This window comes from Barbus barbus, assembly GCF_936440315.1.
Source record: "Barbus barbus genome assembly, chromosome: 42".
Classification (NCBI taxonomy): Eukaryota; Metazoa; Chordata; class Actinopteri; order Cypriniformes; family Cyprinidae; genus Barbus; species Barbus barbus.
The window spans coordinates 1,969,556-1,988,953 of NC_136720.1; the positions used below are offsets into that span (position 1 = coordinate 1,969,556).

General features: G+C 41.4%; 1 protein-coding gene across 3 annotated transcripts in view; it reads right to left on the reverse strand.

The window, feature by feature from the left end:
* The window catches only part of LOC306861603 (NACHT, LRR and PYD domains-containing protein 3-like), a 40,295-nt gene extending 21,542 nt beyond the window's left edge, over positions 1-18,753 (reverse strand). The window contains exons 1-3 of one of the 3 annotated variants that reach the window (XM_079403976.1): positions 18,495-18,753; positions 13,004-13,149; positions 4,813-6,663 (exon numbers count right to left, since the gene is read on the reverse strand). In XM_079403976.1, coding sequence (XP_079260102.1) covers positions 4,813-6,663; positions 13,004-13,128 — 1,976 coding nt within the window. In that variant the 5' untranslated portion in view covers positions 13,129-13,149; positions 18,495-18,753. Of the gene's footprint in view, positions 1-4,812; positions 6,664-11,854; positions 11,910-13,003; positions 13,150-18,494 lie in introns of those variants that run through there. The other 2 variants (XM_079403978.1, XM_079403977.1) reach the window with 2 other exon arrangements.
* Positions 18,754-19,398: the final 645 nt, after the last annotated feature.

Sequence of the window (19,398 nt, forward strand, 5' to 3'; positions counted from 1 at the left end):
TGAGAAATAAAAGGGCGGCCCTGCGGGATGATGCGCATTGCGAAGTTTAGGTGACCGAGGATAGACAACAGCTCGCGCTTGGAACAGTTTGGGTTGTCTAAGAGGGCGGAAGCGACCAGGATCGTTCTATCGATTTTCTCTTTGGACAGGGAAGCCTGGAATTTTTTCGAGTCTAGTTTGATGCCTAAAAATTCGATGGACGTGGTTGGGCCAGTGGTTTTGTCCTGGGCGAGCGGAATCCCGAGTTTGGAAAAGACTTCCTGGACTGTTGAGAGGTGTGCGGCTGGGATGGAGCCGGGAGGCGAGATGAACAAAAAATCGTCTAAAAGGTGGATGAGGTATGGGATTTCGTAGTTATTGGAGAGGATCCAGCAGATAGCCTCTGCCAGCATGTCGAAAATTTTTTTTGGGCTGCTTCTGCAGCCGAAGGTTAGGCGGACGGAAAAGTAAAATTTCTCGTGCCAGCGTATGCCGAATAAATGCCAAAAATCTGGATGGATGGGCATTATTTTAAAGGTGGAGGCGATGTCGACTTTGGCCAGCCGGGCGCCGCGACCCGTGTCTTTGATCAGTGTTATGGCTTGGTCGATGTCGTGGTAGTGGAGAGAAAATTCTTCGAGCGGAATGAGGCTATTAATGCTTGGGAAGGGGGAGTTATGCGGGGATGAGAGATCGATTATTAGACGTTTTTTACCAGAACATTTCCGGGTCGCGACGCCAATCGGACTGACGCGAAAACAGGGGAAGGGAGGAACGTTGAAGGGGCCAATCATGAAGTTTGACTCGACTTCGTTTTTGATTAGAAGATCGACTGTGTCGGGTTCGGCGAGGGCTGACTGAAGGTTGGCACAAATGATGCTTTGTTGCGGGAGGCTTTCGACGCCAGGATTAAAGCCGTGAGTAAGACCGGTCAATAAAAAATCAGTAAAGTTGATGTCGGGGTGCTGGGACAGTTCGGCAGACAGACAGTAAATTTGCACAGGAGTCGATAAGTAAGGTTTTTCATCTTTATTGGAGGATTTAAACACTGGACATATGGTGCGGGCGTGTGCGCCGCCGCAGAAGCTGCAGACGTGCATGTAGCGGCAGCGATGCCTGGAGCACCTGCTCGCGTTGAAGTTGGAGCAGACCTGGTTGTTGGAGAAGGAGGAAGGGTGGCGTCGGTGGTTTGGAAGTGTTGGAGTGTTTGGAATGTTTTGGAAGTTGGAGTGGTTCGCTGGCGTGGGACATAGCTGGTTGATTTGCGCTGAGGCGGTTCGGCGTAAGGAGGGGTGGGCGGGGTGATGAGAGGGCATGCCGTGGTGGAATGGGCGACAGAACGGCAGACTGAGCATGTGACGTTGCGGCAGCCCAAGAAGACTCTGTTGTGGAGCTCGGTATCCAGAGCCCCCCAGTACGGGCACTGGTTCCACTGAGCCACCCTGATAGCACATTTTGCTGAAAACAGCTTGTGGTAGGTGTAGAAGTGCGTGCCTCCGTATGATAAGGCGAGCTCGGCGACTATTGAGAGATAGTCGCTGAGCTCGCGTCTCCTGTGTGGGAAAGCTGTGCAAATTACCTCGGAGTAACGGGTGAAGGCGATCGTGAATTCGGAAAATGACAGAATGCGTGACAGATTATGCGCTGAATTTTTTAGTGTGGCGGAGAAATCGCCGCAATCAATTTGGCGGTCTGAAGAGGGTGGTGAAAGTGATGACAGGAGAGAAAAAAGGTCTATGTCCGCACCTGTTAGGATCTGTGCTCTGATGCTGCTGGCGACAGGAGGTGGTTCCAGGGCAGGAGCGTTCAGTGGGATGGGCGTCGGAATGGCGGATGCCAGCGTGAACGGAGGGCGAGCCTGAGGATGAGGAAGAGGAGGAAGAATGGCGGCCGTTGGAGCCGCTGGCGGAGGCAGGCTCGCGCTGGCGTCGCCTCCGGGAGCGAAGACGGAAGGGAGGAAAGGAGGGAGAGAGGAGAAGGGGGGCATTTGCGCCTGTGCCGCTGACGGAGGCAGCCTCACGCCGGCGACGGCTCCGGGAGCGAAGATGGAAGGAAGGAACGGAAGGAGAGAGGGCTCGTAAGGAGTCTGGGCTCACGCCGCTAGCGGAGGCAGCCTCGCGCTAGGGTTTGAAGGCGGAGCCTCGGGCCATGGACCGGGGAGCGCATAGCAGGAAGGAGAGAGGAAAGGCTGTGGGTGAGCTGGAACTGCCGGCGGAGCCATGCTCACGCAGCTTGTGGCTGAGGGGGCCGGCGCGGCGCCGGGGGCAGCTGGGCGGAGAAACGGGCTAGGGCTAGCAGCGACGGAATCCGGGGCATGGCCCAGGCTTGCCGAGGGCCGGCTACGGCGGCTTGGAGCCCGGAGACCCCTCCTCACGGGCGTGGTGTTGTTTCCAGGCCGTGAGTACGGGCCGCTGCGGGCCGGACTCGGTTTGTCGGCCGTTTTTGATGGAGGAGTGGAAGTCGGCGCTGGGTTTCTTGGCTGGAGAGATGAGTAGAGGCTGTAGAGCTCCGCCTTGTTCATCCGCCGTGAGAAGTAGACGTCGGCGTTGTTCAGCACTTGTCTTAGGCTTAAGACTGTCCACTTCTCGATAGCGGGGACGAAGGAGCTGGCTGAGGCATATGAGGATGTGGGAGAAGGTGGAAGACGCCTGGAAGGGGGAGTCGAGGGCGAGACTCGGCGTCTCGAGGATCGAGAAGCGGCTCGGGAGGGCCGACGGCCCCGCGGTGTAGCCGTGGGCTCGATTGCGGTGTCTTGGCAGGTGCTAGCGCGCTGGGCGGCGCTGGGAGACTCCAGAGGACCCTGGTTGTCGAGGGAGTTGTCGTTCGTGAACAGTTCGATCTCTGACATCGTGGCGATTGGGAGTACCAATGCTGAAAACTGTAGAGAGAATGAAGGTAAGATGGCTTGGTCTATTTATAGAAGTTCTCTCTCGGCTGATAGGATAGACTGAGTGATTGCTGATGGTGAATTGGCCGTGTTAATTATCTGCGCGTGCTCCTCCCGAAATTTGTTAATAAAACATCACATATCTAAACATGATCCAGAAGCGCAGGTGTTTTCTCTGGGCCAAGGCTTATTTAAAATGGACTGTGGCAAAGTGGAAAACTGTTCTGTGGTCAGACGAATCAAAATTTGAAGTTCTTTTTGGAAAATTTGGACGCCATGTCATCCGGACTAAAGAGGACAAGGACAACCCAAGTTGTTATCAGCGCTCAGTTCAGAAGCCTGCATCTCTGATGGTATGGGGTTGCATGAGTGCGTGTGGCATGGGCAGCTTACACATCTGGAAAGGCACCATCAATGCTGAAAGGTATATCCAAGTTCTAGAACAACATATGCTCCCATCCAGACGTTGTCTCTTTCAGGGAAGACCTTGCATTTTCCAACATGACAATGCCAGACCACATACTGCATCAATTCCAACATAATGGCTGCGTAGGAGGAGGATCCGGGTACTGAAATGGCCAGCCTGCAGTCCAGATCTTTCACCCATAGAAAACATTTGGCGCATCATAAAGAGGAAGATGCGACAAAGAAGACCTAAGACAGTTGAGCAACTAGAAGCCTGTATTAGACAAGAATGGGACAACATTCCTATTCCTAAACTTGAGCAACTTGTCTCCTCAGTCCCCAGACGTTTACAGACTGTTATAAAAAGAAGAGGGGATGCCACACAGTGGTAAACATGGCCTTGTCCCAACTTTTTTGAGATGTGTTGATGCCATGAAATTTAAAATAAACTTATTTTTCCCTTAAAATTATAAATTTTCTCAGTTTAAACATTTGATATGTCATCTATGTTGTATTCTGAATAAAATATTGACATTGGAAACTTCCACATCATTGCATTCTGTTTTTATTCACAATTTGTACAGTGTCCCAACTTTTTTGGAATCGGGTTTGTATAATAATCTAAAATACTGGTTAGTGCTGTACAGTAAAGAGTAAGCACACTTTAAGCACTACAGTCCAGTGTTGCAAATTTAGCAATTTTGCAGCTAGATTTAGCGACTTCCCCACCCCTTGAGACTTTTTTTCAAAAGTTTAAGGACAAATATAGCAACTTCTTGCCCACTGATCTATATTCATCTTTATATAGATCAGTGAATTTGCTATTATGATGTAATCTAGTGACATTTAGCTACCAGTTCCCTATCTGTCGGTCACTACGAGTTATGTCGAGTGATGACATTATGGGGATTCACTTGGGAGCCCCAAATATCTCTGATTTTAAGAGAAAACACCAATGAATATTGGCTAGTGGATTTTGCATACCTGAGCCACTCCCCATGCATACGGGTATAAATAGGTGACAGGGGCATCCACTCTTCAGGGTTTACGCTAAGGAGCCGAGGACTTGACGTAACCGAGACGTTTTAGCTACTTTCAATTGAAAGCAGTTGGCAGCGCTGCTGCCGTCACTGTAATAGTTCACTGTAACAGCATGAACATTAAGCTTTTATGATGAATAATTAGTGAAGATTAAAGGTTATAATGATATATTATTATTGATATTTACCAGTAACGCATGTCATTATTTTATCTTAATTCATAAGTGAAAATGTCTGAATTCCAGCTTTACTGATCAATGGAGTCGACCGTCCCTTTGCTCCATCTGCTGCTGATTTAATGAACGAGTTTCTCATGTGACTGGGTTGTGTTTACTGCTGCACTAAGACATTTTACTCAACTATCTACTGTATTAAAAGGCGTGTCGTGACCCCTTTAAGATTCTGGTCTGTTATTTAGGAGAAAATCTCTCATTTAAGAACATTTATTTTAAAGGTGTCAGATTCATTATTAAATATGATACTTAATGATTAAACACTCACAGAGCTTTTCTGCAGTTGATCACAGCTGGTATCAGTCTTCTTCTCCCCTCATATGATGTGTTGTATTTCTTGAGGTCCAGCTCATCCAGCGGCTCCTCTGACATCTGAAGAATGTAGGAGATTGTTGTGCTGTGAGCAGGAGATAGTTTCTTTTCTGAGTGTTTGTCGGATTTCACAAACTCCTGAATCTCTGTAGACAGAGTCTGATCTTTCACTTCCAGCAGACAGAGGAACAGATTTATGGACTGACCAGCTGAGAGCTGAAGAGATCTACCTTTAATCTTGCCTTTAATGTCCTGTGTGGTTTCTCTGATGGTCTCTGAGCTGTTCTCTGTGTGTGTCAGTAGATCCTGTAAGAGTCTCTGATTGGACTCCAGTGAGACGCCCAGCAAGAACCGCAGGAACAGATCCAGATGTCCATTCTTACTCTTAAGGGCTTCTTCTACTGCTGATGATAATAGATCATACAGAGAGACTTTATCAAAGCTGTAAAATATAAATGCATGCAGTGGCTCCTTATTCTCTGTTAAATAGCAGTAAAACACATAGAAAGCAGCGAGAAACTCCTGAATGCTTAGATGAATGAAGCTGTAGACTTTCTTCTGATGAATCACAGATTCCTCCATAAAGATCTCAGTGCAAATCCCAGAATACACTGAGGCATCAGTGACGTCTATGCCGCTCTCAATCAGGTCCTCCTCATAGAACATCACATTGCCCTTCATCAGCTGTTTGAAAGCCACTTCAGCAAGTTTCATAATCACTTCTCTGTTGGACTGCAGGAGTTTCTCTGGATCTCTCTCTTCATACTTCTGGTTCCTCATGTTGATCTGAATCAGCAGGAAGTGGATGTACATTTCAGTCAGAGTTTGAGGGATTTCTGCACTCAGATCTTCTTCCAGGAGCTTCTGAAACACAGTGGATGAGATCCAGCAGAAGACGGGGATGTGGCACATGATGTGGAGGCTTCTTGCTCTTCTGATGTGTGAGATGATTCTGCTGGCTCGATGCTGGTCACTGATTCTCTTCCTGAAATATTCCTCCTTCTGAGGCTCATTGAATCCCTGAATTTCTGTCAGACGGTTGATGTATTTGGAGGGGATCTGATTGGTTGCTGCTGGTCTGGAGGTGATCCAGATGAGAGCAGAGGGAAGCAGCTCTCCTTTCATGAGCTTTGACATCAACACATCCACTGATGAAGTCTCAGTCACATCACAAACTTTCTGATCGTCTGAAAACATCAGTGTGATTCTGCTTTCATCCAGACCATCAAAGATGAACACAACTTTACACTCCTCATAAATCTTTGAGTCCAGATCTTGAAGTTCAGGATGAAAGTCCAGCAGAAGTCTGTGAAGACTGTACTGATGATCTCGGATCAAGTTCAGCTCTCGAAATGGAAGCACAAACATGAAATCTACATCCTGATTGGCTTTTCCCTCGGCCCAGTCCAGAATGAACTTCTGCACCGAGATGGTTTTCCCAATTCCAGCGATACCTTTAGTAAGAACAGTCTTGATCTGGTCTTTCTCCTCACATCCTCGTTCAGCTGAGGCTTTAAAGACGTCATTGCAGTAGATCTGTGTGTCTTGTGAGTGTTGTGTTCTGGCGGTTTTCTCCATCTGTAAAACCTCATGTTCTTCATTCACTCCTTCACTCTCTCCCTCTATGATGTAGAGCTGTGTGTAGATCCTGTTCAGGAGGGCTTCATTCTCCTGGAGTTTCAGTCCCTCAAATAATCTCTCATACTTGTTCTTCATGCTGGATTTAAGATGCTCTTTGACTCTCTGTAGTTCATCATTCACTGGTTGAGGAGAATCCAGGTCTCCAGTCGGATCATCTCTATTCCCTCTGCAGAAACAACAGAAATAAAAAAGAACAAATTAAATAATAATAATGTACATTAAAGTGTTTAAATATATAAAATTAAAATATCAATTATAATGTAAATCAATACATATTGCAATCTTGTATTTTATGTAGAGATGCACAGATTGGCCGGTCAGTCTGCCGATTCCGAGCTGGTCCGTTTTGACGTCAAACATACAATCACATCTGGATGTAAATATGTCGTTTCATGCGAGAATGATTCATATTTTATTGCTTTCAGTGTAAACGGAGACTGAAAATGTATTGATGTCGTGCCAGATGAGTATGAGGCCAAAGTATACTGCGTATATATAATCTGCATGCAGATCCGCGGTTGAGTATACTTACAGACGTGGCTGTGTGCAAGATGGAACGGAATGTGGAAAGTGAAGTATACCCGGGCTTTAAGTGAGTTTGTGTGAGAGATTCGTGCAGAAATTCAAACAAATGAGCGCAACAGAACACAAAGTAGGCTAACTCACAGAAAGTTATAGATGCATACAGCGGTAGAAAAAAAAAAATATTTATAATATATGATTTAGGTAAGCAACATTACACGACCAATATGCTTGAAATATCAACACGATTGTTATACAATAATAATAATACATTTTATTTGTAATATGCCTCTTAAACTCAAAGCACTACATGTACAAACAAAATAACAAATCCACCAAAACTACATAATATCAAAAATAGAAGTAGATAATCATAAATTAAAAGCTTTACTAAGAAGATGCATCTTAAGAAGTTTCTTAAAACAATGCAAGGAAGCAGCATTCCTAATAAATGCAGGTAATGCTTTCAATAACTTAGGCCCGTTATAAGAAAAAGCCCTACCCATCATGGTTTTTAATTTACAATGCGGCAGATACAAGGAGAGACAACCAGCATAGCGGAGAGAGCGACCAAGTCACAGATGTAATCTGGAGCCAGTCCATGCACTGCTTTATAGTTTAAAGTCAGAGTTTTAAAATCAATATGTGATTGAACCGATGGGAGCCAATGAAGTTGCTGGAGCACTGGGGTAATGTAATGGTGTGCGGATGTATAAGTCAAAACTTGCATAGCTGAGTTTTGTATATATTGCAATCTCACTCTCTCCACATCAAATGTTTACTCCACTCTGCGTAAGGTGAATGCACGGAAGGCAGCTGGCCCTGACGGAATACCTGGTCGTGTGCTTAAAGCCTGTGCGGAGCAGCTAGCTGAGGTCTTCACGGACATTTTCAATCTGTCCCTGGCCCAAACAACTGTCCCCACTATCTTCAAAACCTCCACCATCTAACCAGTACCGAAACACTCCACTGCCTCGGTCCCTAATGACTTCCGTCCTGTTGCACTCACCCCCATCATTGCCAAGTGTTTTGAGAAACTGGTTGCATCCCACTTAAAATCCTGTCTCCCTGCTACACTAGACCCATTCCAATTTGCCTATCGCCACAATAGGTGAACAAAGGACGCCATCTCAACAGCACTTCACTCTGCCCTCACCCACCTGGACAGTCAAAACACACATGTGAGAATGCTGTTCATAGATTTCAGTTCTGCATTCAATACTGTAATCCCCTCCAAGCTAATCTCCAAACTCAGCCAGCTTGGAATCAGCACACCCATCTGCAATTGGATTCTAGATTTTCTGACTAACAGACCTCAGTCCGTCAAGTTAGATAACCTCTCCTCCTCCATCATCACCCTGAACACCGGTGTGCCACAGGGCTGCGTACTGAGCCCTCTCCTGTACTCCCTCTTCACTCATGACTGTATTCCTGTATTCCTCCAACACCATAATCAAATTTGCAGATGACACCACGGTGGTAGGTCTGATCAAGGATGACGATGAGTCAGCCCAGCCTACAGGGATGAGGTACAGAACCTGGCTGTGTGGTGTGCCACCAATAATTTACAACTAAACACCCAGAAGACAAAGGAGATCATTGTGGACTTCAGGCGGACTAGGAGTCATGCACACACACCCATCTACATCAACGGAGCTGTAGTGGAGCGTGTGTCGAGTTTCAAGTTCCTTGGCATCCACATCTCTGATGACCTCACCTGGTCCCATAACACCTCCACTCTGGTCAAAAAGGCACAGCAGCGCCTTTACTTCTTAAGGAGCCTTTATTATTTGGGGTGGTGATGGCGCAGTGGATAAGACACATGCCTTTGGTGTGAGAGACCCGGGTTCGAATCCACTGTGAGACACCAATGTGTCCCTGAGCAAGACACTTAACCCCTAGTTGCTCCAGAGGCGTGTGACCTCTGACATATATAGCAATTGTAAGTCGCTTTGGATAAAAGCGTCAGCTAAATGAATAAATGTAAATGTAATATAAATCTGGGTGTCGTCAGCATAACAATGACAGCCCAGGCCATACTTCTAAATAATCTGCCCAAGAGGCAGCATGTAAACACTAAATAAAACAGGACCAGAACTGACCCCTGAGGGACACCCTGACACAAAAGCTCAGTCTGAGATCTATTAGTACCCAGGTAGACAAACTGAGAAGATAAGATTTAAACCAGTTCAACACAGTTCCAGATAGACCAATCCATCTACGTAGTCTGTCCAGTAATATGCTGTGACATATTGTGTCGAATGCAGCACTAAGATCTAATAGAACCAAAATGCCACAAGCCCCAGAATCGGCTATAATGAGAAGGTCATTCAAAACCCTAACTAAAGCAGTCTCTGTGCTGTGTCAATTTGCAATAGAATTATAGATATTCTCAATTGTAGATGAAAAGTAATTGAGAAACTCATTACACTGCTCAGTAGTGGAACAGTTAATGTTACTAGGAGGTTTAATAAGATTGTTGACTGTTCTAAACAGGGCTCTGGGATTAGAGATGTCACTGTTAATAATTGTAGAATAGTTTGCCATTTGTACAGATTTGAGAGCATTGTGATATTCAATCTGATGCTGATCAAACATTGATCTATGAACTTAGACCACATTTTTTGTATATCTGCTCCAACTTCCTACCTTTGTCTTTCATTCGACGTAACTCAGATGTATACCATGGAGATGATCTCTTGAAAGAAACAACAAGTTTTTTTCAGAGAGGCAGTCTCATCCAGAATATATGTAAAAACAGCATTATATTGGTCAACAGAGGCCACAACCGGTAAGTCACCAATAGTAAGACTAAGATAGTCAAGATCAATATCACAGATTTTCCTAAAAAAGGTAGCACACTCTTTCACAGTCTGCAAGGTAGGAGGAATCAGATTGAATGTGAGGAGCTTGTGGTCACTTATACATGCATTCAGGTTGTTCAATGATTACTCCTGAAGTGCATACCAGATCTAATGTGTGACCGTGTTTATGCGTTGGAAAGTTAACATGCTGAGTGAGATTAAGACATTCTAAAATGTCCATAAAGCTCACCGTGTTGCAATCCATGTTATCGATATGAATGTTTAAATCACCAGTTAAAAGAACAACTGGACAGATTGCACTGGTTTGGGAGGACGATAAATAATTAACACCAAGTCTGGTGAGAGACCATTCAATTTAAATGCCAAGCATTCAAATGATGAAAAACAAGGCAATGAGACTTCAGTTAAAGCAACATCAGATCGATAAATGACAGCAAGACCGTCACCTCTACCGGTGGAACGCGGTCGGTCTATATAAGTGTATCCAGGCAGAGCACATATATTTAAATTAAGATAGTCATTTGTCTGATGCCACGTTTCACAAAGGTAGAAAAAGTCCAGTTCTTTGTCCACAACAATGTCACAGATTGAAGCCGCTTTGTTGTTTATAAAACGAGCGTTCAGATGAGCAAACCTGATTGTGTCAAGGCGGACATCTCCACTGGATGCAGTAGACTTCTGAAGGTAGGAGAAGTTCACAGGACAAACACGACATGGAGATGAATGATGACGATCCAAGCGCCTCCGAGTCCAAATTGACATTATACCAGCACTGCTTGCTTGCAAATTCCGGCGGGAGCCTAGATGAACGTATTTTGGCTGGCGGAGGAGATGTAGCGAACGCAGTGTATCCAGAACACATGTAGCAGGAGGCGCAGAGTGTTCATACTGAAAAAGTTCCAAAGGAGAGTATTTTAGCATGATGAAGTCAGGGTGATCAAAGTATATCTTGCTGTCAACTCCAAATAAAACCAGAATAAAAACAAGTAAAATCCAGGAAGGCCGCATATTAGCAGCAGGTATATGCCAAAAGACGAATAGGTAAAAATCCAAGCGTCAAAAGACAGCAAAGTCACATTTGAGAAACATCAGCCAATCCAAAATCAGAATCAAAAACACATTAAAACATAGCTCACTAACAGGCGGACCGCGGTCCTGGTCCGGAAAAAGCCATCCCATACGGACCCGTCTACAGCCAAAACAGAAGGTTAAGATTTAAACCTGACGGGGCGCTTCTATTTCAACCGGCACAGCTTTTGAAGTCTTTACGGTAGTGGGGTCGCCAACTGGCAGACTCCGGTCCGAATTCGTGAAGGCTTTTGACATAATGAAATAAATAAATACCAAATGCTAATTTAATAAGTACAATTTATATTAAGCACATGCGCGCAGACAGATGAAACTTTCAGTGAGTGAAAAACGATGGCATTTTCAAAAATTAGGAACGTTAACGGGTCCTTAAAAAGTCTTAAATGGTACAAGAAAGTCTTAATTATGATTTCAGGAGGTCTTAAATGTGAGGACTGAAAGACAAGAATTGCGATTAAACTTAAAAAGGCTATTCATTCAATAAATATGAGCGCTGCACGTTTCAGATTCACTGCTTTGTGGAGTCTGTCTCTTGGGCTTGTGTACTGCCGTTCCGAAAGCGCCACCTGCTGGAAGAGAATGATTTTCCATTTTCAATCAGCCTGTACGTCTGCTGTTGTCAAAGACCAATGTGAAAACAACCCATGATTTTAAGCAGCAAACACGCAGACTTGTAAATGTGAACTGGTGGATCAACAAGAAGATATGTGTTGTAAAATGTAAAAAATTAAGGCAGTAAAATATATTTATATATGCTATTTAATTAATATAATACTTGATTGTTTTTGTAAAAACCTGCATCTGAACTGTATATCATACTTTTTACAGTCATTTTATTTTATTTATTTATTTTATTTTTGTGCAGGTCTTAAAAAAGGTCTTTAAAAGTCTTGAAATTAAGCTTAAATATCTTGCATATACCCTGGCCTGGCAAAAACCATCAATTGTTTTTTAGAATTGTCCGGACCTCGGCTGGTGGGGAGGATTCATTACTGGACCTCAAGCCATTTTAGTTGAAGACCCCTGCATTAAAACAAAGAAACAATTTAACGCACTGATGGAGAAGCGCCAACCACACTGCACCACCTCTCACACCGGAAGTAGTATAATAGTAGTACCATAAACAAGATTTTAAAATTAAGTGACTTACATTTTAGACACAATGTTGACTGTTTTTGCTCAATTTCGCTGATGAAAATAGTTCCAATCAAAGCCACAGCAGAACTGTTTTATATCTCTGAGTAACACGGCGGTGTTTCGTTTCTGAATGAATCAGCCGTTTGAACGAATTGCTTGAATAAATGACTAAATTACTCACTAATTTAAAGAGTCATTTGCCACCACCTACTGGTGATTTGATTTCATATTTAAAAACATCATTGCATTTTTTTCCCCAAATTTCTTATTTGTATGTTTAAAAATATTCAAACCATTAATCAATAAATATTAGAAAAAATAGATTCTCAGATGCATCGCGATTCTCTCTTCAACGATTCTTAATCGATTCGGAATATTTAATATATGCACGATACTCGTTAAGTAAAGATCATGTTCCATGAAGATATTTTTTAAATATATCAAAACTTCATTTTTCATTAGTAATATACATTGCTAAGAACTTCACTGGTGGGGAAGTTTTAGTTTTTTTCCCCATCAGTAAACTTTTGTACATAGATTTGAGGAGAAATCAACAATTACATAATATATATAACCTATCGATGATCGAAATGAGAAATTTCCAAAAATGCCCATCCCTAATTTTATGATGTAGTTTTTACAGCAAGGTCCATCTTGCATCTTCACTGAAATTCCCTCTTACTGTTAGACTACGAGAAGTAAAATCTGAGCATTTGCTACAGAACAAGGGTTTCATGCGACTAATAATGTCTGACAGTAATAATGTCAAAACACTGAATCATGAGAGGATCTGAGTGTGTGACTCTGACACATGCAGCACATACACATTCATTCAAACACCTTTCATAATTCACTGATCACACTCTCATCTGACAATGAGATCAATCAACTGTACATTATTAGATCTCTGCATTAAGTAGTGTTGTGTCTCACCTGGAGTCAAAGGTCACTGGATCAACACTGAATTTAGGAGGAGGACCCATAGATCTGTCACTTTTCAGAGACACGCAGCTGTGATCAGGAGATGAAGATCTCTCTTTGCTCTCTCTGTTCTCCATAATGACAAACTGACTTCAGACCTGCATATAGAAACATAAGAGAACAAATGACACAAAATATTGTGATTATTATTCCAGTAACTGCAGTGAAAACAAATCTTAACACTATACACACAATGAGACTGAAGAGAACGTGGAGCTTCAGACTCAGCAGCTGCAGCAGTATCCGCTGAACGCAAGCAGCGTACGCTCTTCTGTGTCAGCCGCACACCAGATACCAGATACTCGTAAGCAAACGTAGAAGACGTATCCTTGTGGCGCGGCTGACACAGAAAAGCTTACGCTATTTGCGTCCGGCGGATATTCTCCCAAATGGCGCTACGCTGAAGCAGAGGAGACAAATTGTTGAATAAAGTCATTGTTTTGTTTGCTTTGCACAGAAAAAGTATTCTCGTCGCTTCATTAAATTCAGACTGAACCACTGATGGCGATGTCTTTCATACTTTTCTGAGCCTAGACAGTGATTATTACTTGGCAGTCAAAGTCACAAACCTCCCGGTTTTCATCCAAAATATCTTAAATTATGTTCTGAAGATGAATGAAGCTTTTACGGGTTTGCAATGACATGGGGGTAAGTGATTAATGAAAATGACAAAATTTTCATTTTGGAGTGGAGTATCCCTTTAAAAATATGGTCAGTTTAGCAAAGCTCGGGTTACTTTGTGGTTTAACTACAATTGTGGTAAGAGTATGCTTGTGTGCGTTGTTGCTCTTATTCCAGTGTTTAAAACGGCTGAATGAATGTGCAGTCGCTGCCTTACAGAAATGTAATGATGTCAAACATTTAATTAATTTTAAACAGTAACACGTTAGCAGTATTTTGAATATTCATATTTTGGCATTGCATACAGTGAAATGATTGTGAATGATAAATGACTCAGAATAGTGACTAACATATTTAATACAGAAAAATAAAGGTTCATTCTGATCTTATTCATCAGATCTCACACACTGTAGTGTTTGATTTCTAGTTAAGACGTGTGCTGGGAGCATGTGCAGATCAGAGGACGTGCTGTAAAGAAACATTCGGTCGCCCAGAATATGCCCCGCCTCCGGACCGCGCGCTGTTATTTAGCGACTCATTACAGACACTGCCTGGATTCTCCATCCGAACGCGCTTTTCTTTCTTTTTTTTTATACCGGCGGCGATGCCATCAGTCAGAGAAATCCTCCTCAGAGTGGAGAAGCTGCGGCTGGCCAGGTTGAAGATTCTTTATTTGTACAGTTGTAACATTAACGTTAATAAAGCAGATAATTGCTTTGTTGGCGTTTTTAATTTTTGAAATTGCTTTGTGGACTGTCCAGTTAAGGTTAGCTCTTTAGCATTATAAGCATTATAGTAGATTTGAGTAAAAACAGACCTATTTGGACGGGATCTCCTCCTTTCTGTGAGATGGGTAACTGTTAGTTTAGTTGGCTAATTTATCCGGATTTTAATCCAGTTCTGATTGTATATGTAACGTTAGGTAATTTTCCACCCCTCTTCAGGAATAACTACAGGCGAGAATACATTTTTTCACTTAAATTTGGTTCTAGAATATTATTTCAAGTCTATTTTTGCTTGTATTTCGTCAAATATATTCCCCACCTCTCCTCGTAATGTTGTTTTAGTACATATGAAATAAACTAGCAGACTCCTTACAGACGCTGCACGGATTCGCGATGCGCTTTTTTTCTAACAGTGGCGTCTCAGAAATCAATCCTCCTCAGAGTAAAGCAGCTGCTGCCAGCAGGGGGTAGAAAGACGGATCACAGTAAGAATACTGTTAAATAGGCTTTAATTGTACAGTTGCCATTAACATTAATGTTAATAAAATAGTTAATTGCTTTGTTGTCATTTTTAATTCTGAAATTGCGTTGTGGAAGGTCGAATTACGTTAGCTCTTCAGCACATTAGCATTAGCATAGATTTTGAGTAACAGGCCTGTTTAGACGGGATCGCTTTTTTGTGAGACAGGGTCATTTTTCACCCCTCTTCAGGAATAATTGTAGGTGGTATCATGCTATATTTTTCATTTTAATTTAGTTTTGGAATATTAGCTCAAGTATATTTTTGTTTATATATATATATTTTGACAAATATATTCTCCACTTCTTGTAATGTGGTTTCAAATAATTTATATGAAATTGAAATACTACGATACTTTGTGTGTGTGTGTGTGTGTGTGTGTGTGTGTGCTCTTTACAGCTTATTCAAGTGCTCCAGACTGGTTTTTGATTCGATCCGAGTGATCCGAGTGAAAAAAAAAAGCTTTTTCCGTGATAGAAAGCTGAAAAAGCAGAGGTATTTCATGCAGACATAGTGAAGGGTTATGGTAATTAATGATACAGTAAGAGTTAATCATTCCAACGCGATCTGTTGAGTCATCAAACATAAAATATTATAAAAATGTCTACATTCACTACGGAACTCGAGATGAAAATTGAACTGAAATTCAGCATGGTAAACAACTAAAATAAAATGTGGCCTTATTGATATCTGGAGATTTATTATATTATAGATACAGTGATTTGCATTAAACTGTGAGCGCTCACACCACAAATAAAGAAAGAAATCATATATGGAAAAACTATCTGCGGCAGCTTGTTGATACCTAGCCACCTGTTTGTAGGTATTAAGATTATCCATTTATTTTTCTACTTTTACATCTTACATTTAACAGTAATCTTTGCTATGAGATGTCATGAAATTTGTATGAAAATGTGCTCGTGTGATTACAGGTGATGTGAGAAAGTCAACACTGATACTTGTTACTTATTTCAATGTTTTTGTCTCACTCTTGTCCTAAGGTTATCATACTCAGCCGGATGCGGTCCGTATCCACAACGCAGCCCTGAATGTCAGTGACGACCACGACAAGTGAACATCATGACTGGACAGACATCAGCTCAGATCCTCAGCAAAGACATGTCCTCTGCACAGACCCCTACGGCCAGCACTGAACGTGTCCGGCCAGGAGCTGCTAGGACCACAGTGCAGTTTTATCATGTTTCAGTCACTGTTAAACCCGTCATCCACTACTGATAAAATGTAAAAACTGTAACTTGATCTTCTAGCAGTAGGAGCTGGATGAAAGAATCTGAATGACATCAGTCCACAATCTGACTAGTGATGCAGCCTGAAATCATAATCACAGCATCTGTGTTCATTTAGCCAGAGGAGAGCTGAGCTGACTGCTCCTGGTCTCTCTCAAGGTGTTTTTTCTTGGTTTCAGTGACCTGCTGGAGTTTGGGTTTTACTGTCACCTCTGGATTGCTTAGCTGGGGTTTAAAAGACACTGAATATTCAGGAATAATACTGATTTGATTGTATTGCATAATGACAAAACTTGAACTGAATTGTTAGATTATGATATCACTGTTTTTTCCAAAGCTGCTTTATTGCCAAATCCACTTTGTTTCATAATGTATTAAATCAACATCAAGCTGACACAAACTGAATAATGAAACTTTTGTATGATATAAAATTCCTTATAGCTGAATTGAGCTAATACATTCGTAAAGATTAACGTTACCAAGTTATCGAACTGAATTTTCTTTTTAGAGGTAACGTTTTTCATGAAATAAAACAATGTTTTTGTACAATTTGTGGTTGCATTTTATTTTTTATTTATCTTTATGTAATACCTACATTTTATATAGTGTTTCATTGTTATTGGTCAAGAAAAGTTTAGATGTTTTTCCAAGTTTTGAACGATTTTCTGGTTTATTAATATTAATAAAGGGAGACATATTGAATATTTAAGCTTTTATAGAGCAGTCTAGTCTATATAATGTTTGTCAGCTCTATTTTAGGTATTTCCATAGCTAGGTTTGGCCAGATTACCCATTTTAAATAAGGTATAAACCCACTTAATGAACAGATCCAGTTGGGATCCGGCCGGATGAACCGCTTTATTAGCGGATACGGATAGGGTCTGGACCGGATCTGTAATGAATACATGACAATATACATGACAACTGCTCTCTCTGAGCCAAACACAGACTTGAATGTTTCCGCTGTGAGCATACTTCACAAGGTTTAATAGACAAATCATTATCTTTTAGAAATAATATTAAGTGGGTGTTTAAATCAAGATGACGATCTTTTAACAATTAATTGTGAAGCTCTGTGACCAACTTCATCATATAACATCAAAATAAGAATGTGAACTGTGAAAGAAAAAAAAACTTCACATCTGAAAATATGATTTATTTTAGTGTGAGCTGTTAGCCAATGTGATACAAAACTACAGACATGCTCATTTGGACAGAGTGATTAACTGAGGTGTAGCCTAGTGTTCGTAGTTATAAGTTCTCAGTTTCGCGTAATAGGTGTATAATTATTACCTCATCAGCTCTTCTAATAATGAATGAATGACGACAGTTCAGTGGCGGGATTTGTTTTGGCAGCGGCTATTTGCACTAAGTGTAAATAGCATATTTTTTTAGTGACAGATTCTATTTACACTATGTTAAAATAGCAAGCTTTTCTGCTATTTATACTACTTATTGCAAATAGTAGCAATTATCTGCACCTCAGTATTGTAGTACATTATAAAACAGTACGCAATAATAACGTACTGAGTGTAAATTATAATTTTAATTCAAATTTATTAAATGGATGCCACCTTATTGGAACAATAAAGCCCTCCCTACACCTACCCTAACCCTACCGATACTTTATTTTAAACTTTTTGATTATTTCCTTAATTTTTATTGAAAATGAATGCCTTTCTGATGCGATATGAGATTTGAAAAGGGAGAAAAAAATGTTTGGCAAAAGGTGGGCTCGAACTCGGGTCGCTCGCGTCAAAAAGCATGCGCCTTACCATCTAAGCCATCTAGATGGGCTATTTGCATTTAGTGTAAATAGACACTCCGTTTTTTTAAACTTACAGTCTGGCAACAGTCCCACTTGCCGGTAGAAAAAGGTACTGCTTAACAGCTGACTATTTAAATACCCGACACAAAAGCTGCGTTTAGTTGGAATGAGCGTGATGTATAAACGGTAATCTACCACAGCCAGCAGACTGCTTTTCATCACGGGCAGATGGATTTTTAGTATTTGGATAACAAAATAATTGTTATACAACCTATTTTATTTGTGAAGTGCAACATATTCCAAAAGATCAGGGGCTTTTGACAATACATCAGGGGCTTAAGCCCCCAAAGCCCCCCCCTCGCAACGCCACTGATCTGAACTAACAGCAGAATCTCTAGAGCTCGATATCATTATAATCCTGAAGATTAACTTCTGCAGATTCATCCTCTTTTACAAGCGGCACAAATCACTAAATGTGTTCAAGTTTAAAGATCGGATTTAACACGACAGAGAAAAACTACAATAATATGAACTTATATCAGAAGCCGAGAAATGAACTTACCTTAATGTTTTGTTTATGGCAATTATTTTCCATTCGAGTTTACTTTCGGTTTCTTCTTAGTTCGGTAAAGTTGGCAAGATATTGACAGATTCGACTTTTCCGGATCAATAACTCGCGAGCAAATCGTTTTTAATACACAAATGGCGCCACTTTTCTTTTTAAGTGATGTAGAAAACGAGCTACAAGCGAGGTTTCCTCAAAACAAGGTTTCCTCTGCTCTGTATAAAATACATTGATCTAAATGCGCCGGCGTCTGAGAGACGAGTCCTAAGGGACCGTCTGCAAAGCGCCAAACGTGAATTGTTTTTTTTACTAATAACACACTCAATAACTTTACACTAACGCACTGTAGTGTCACCAAATTCAGTTCACACATAACTGCTCTCCTGCTGGTTATACTACAACACTCATTTGGAAAGCAATTGCTTTTGCAAATTTTTTATTAATATTTATTATGAAAAAGTTAATTACTGTAACACACTGTGCTTTCACCAAATTCAGTTCACACATAACTGCACTCCTGCTGGTTATACTTCAAGATTTATTTAGAAAATAAATGTTTTTGCATATTTTCTATAATTGTTCATTAAGAAAAAAATGGTAAGTATGTGTAAATGGTGTATTAAGTTTTATTTATTGCTTACATTTTGTCCTGTTGTGTGAAATTCCATTTTGCATGGCCTATAGGTATGTCTCTACTTTTTCCACACTGGAAGCACCTGTCACCAAGATACATTTATTGTGTGTGCATTGTAAACATTCTTGGCAATAAAGCTCTTTTTGATTTTGCACAAGACGCAAAATTAATTAATTAAATTTGAAACAATTTTTTGGTGTCCATGGTTGCTTTTTTTAAGACACTGTGTTCATTTTTACCAAATGTCTGTATTCATGTTTTTGTCTG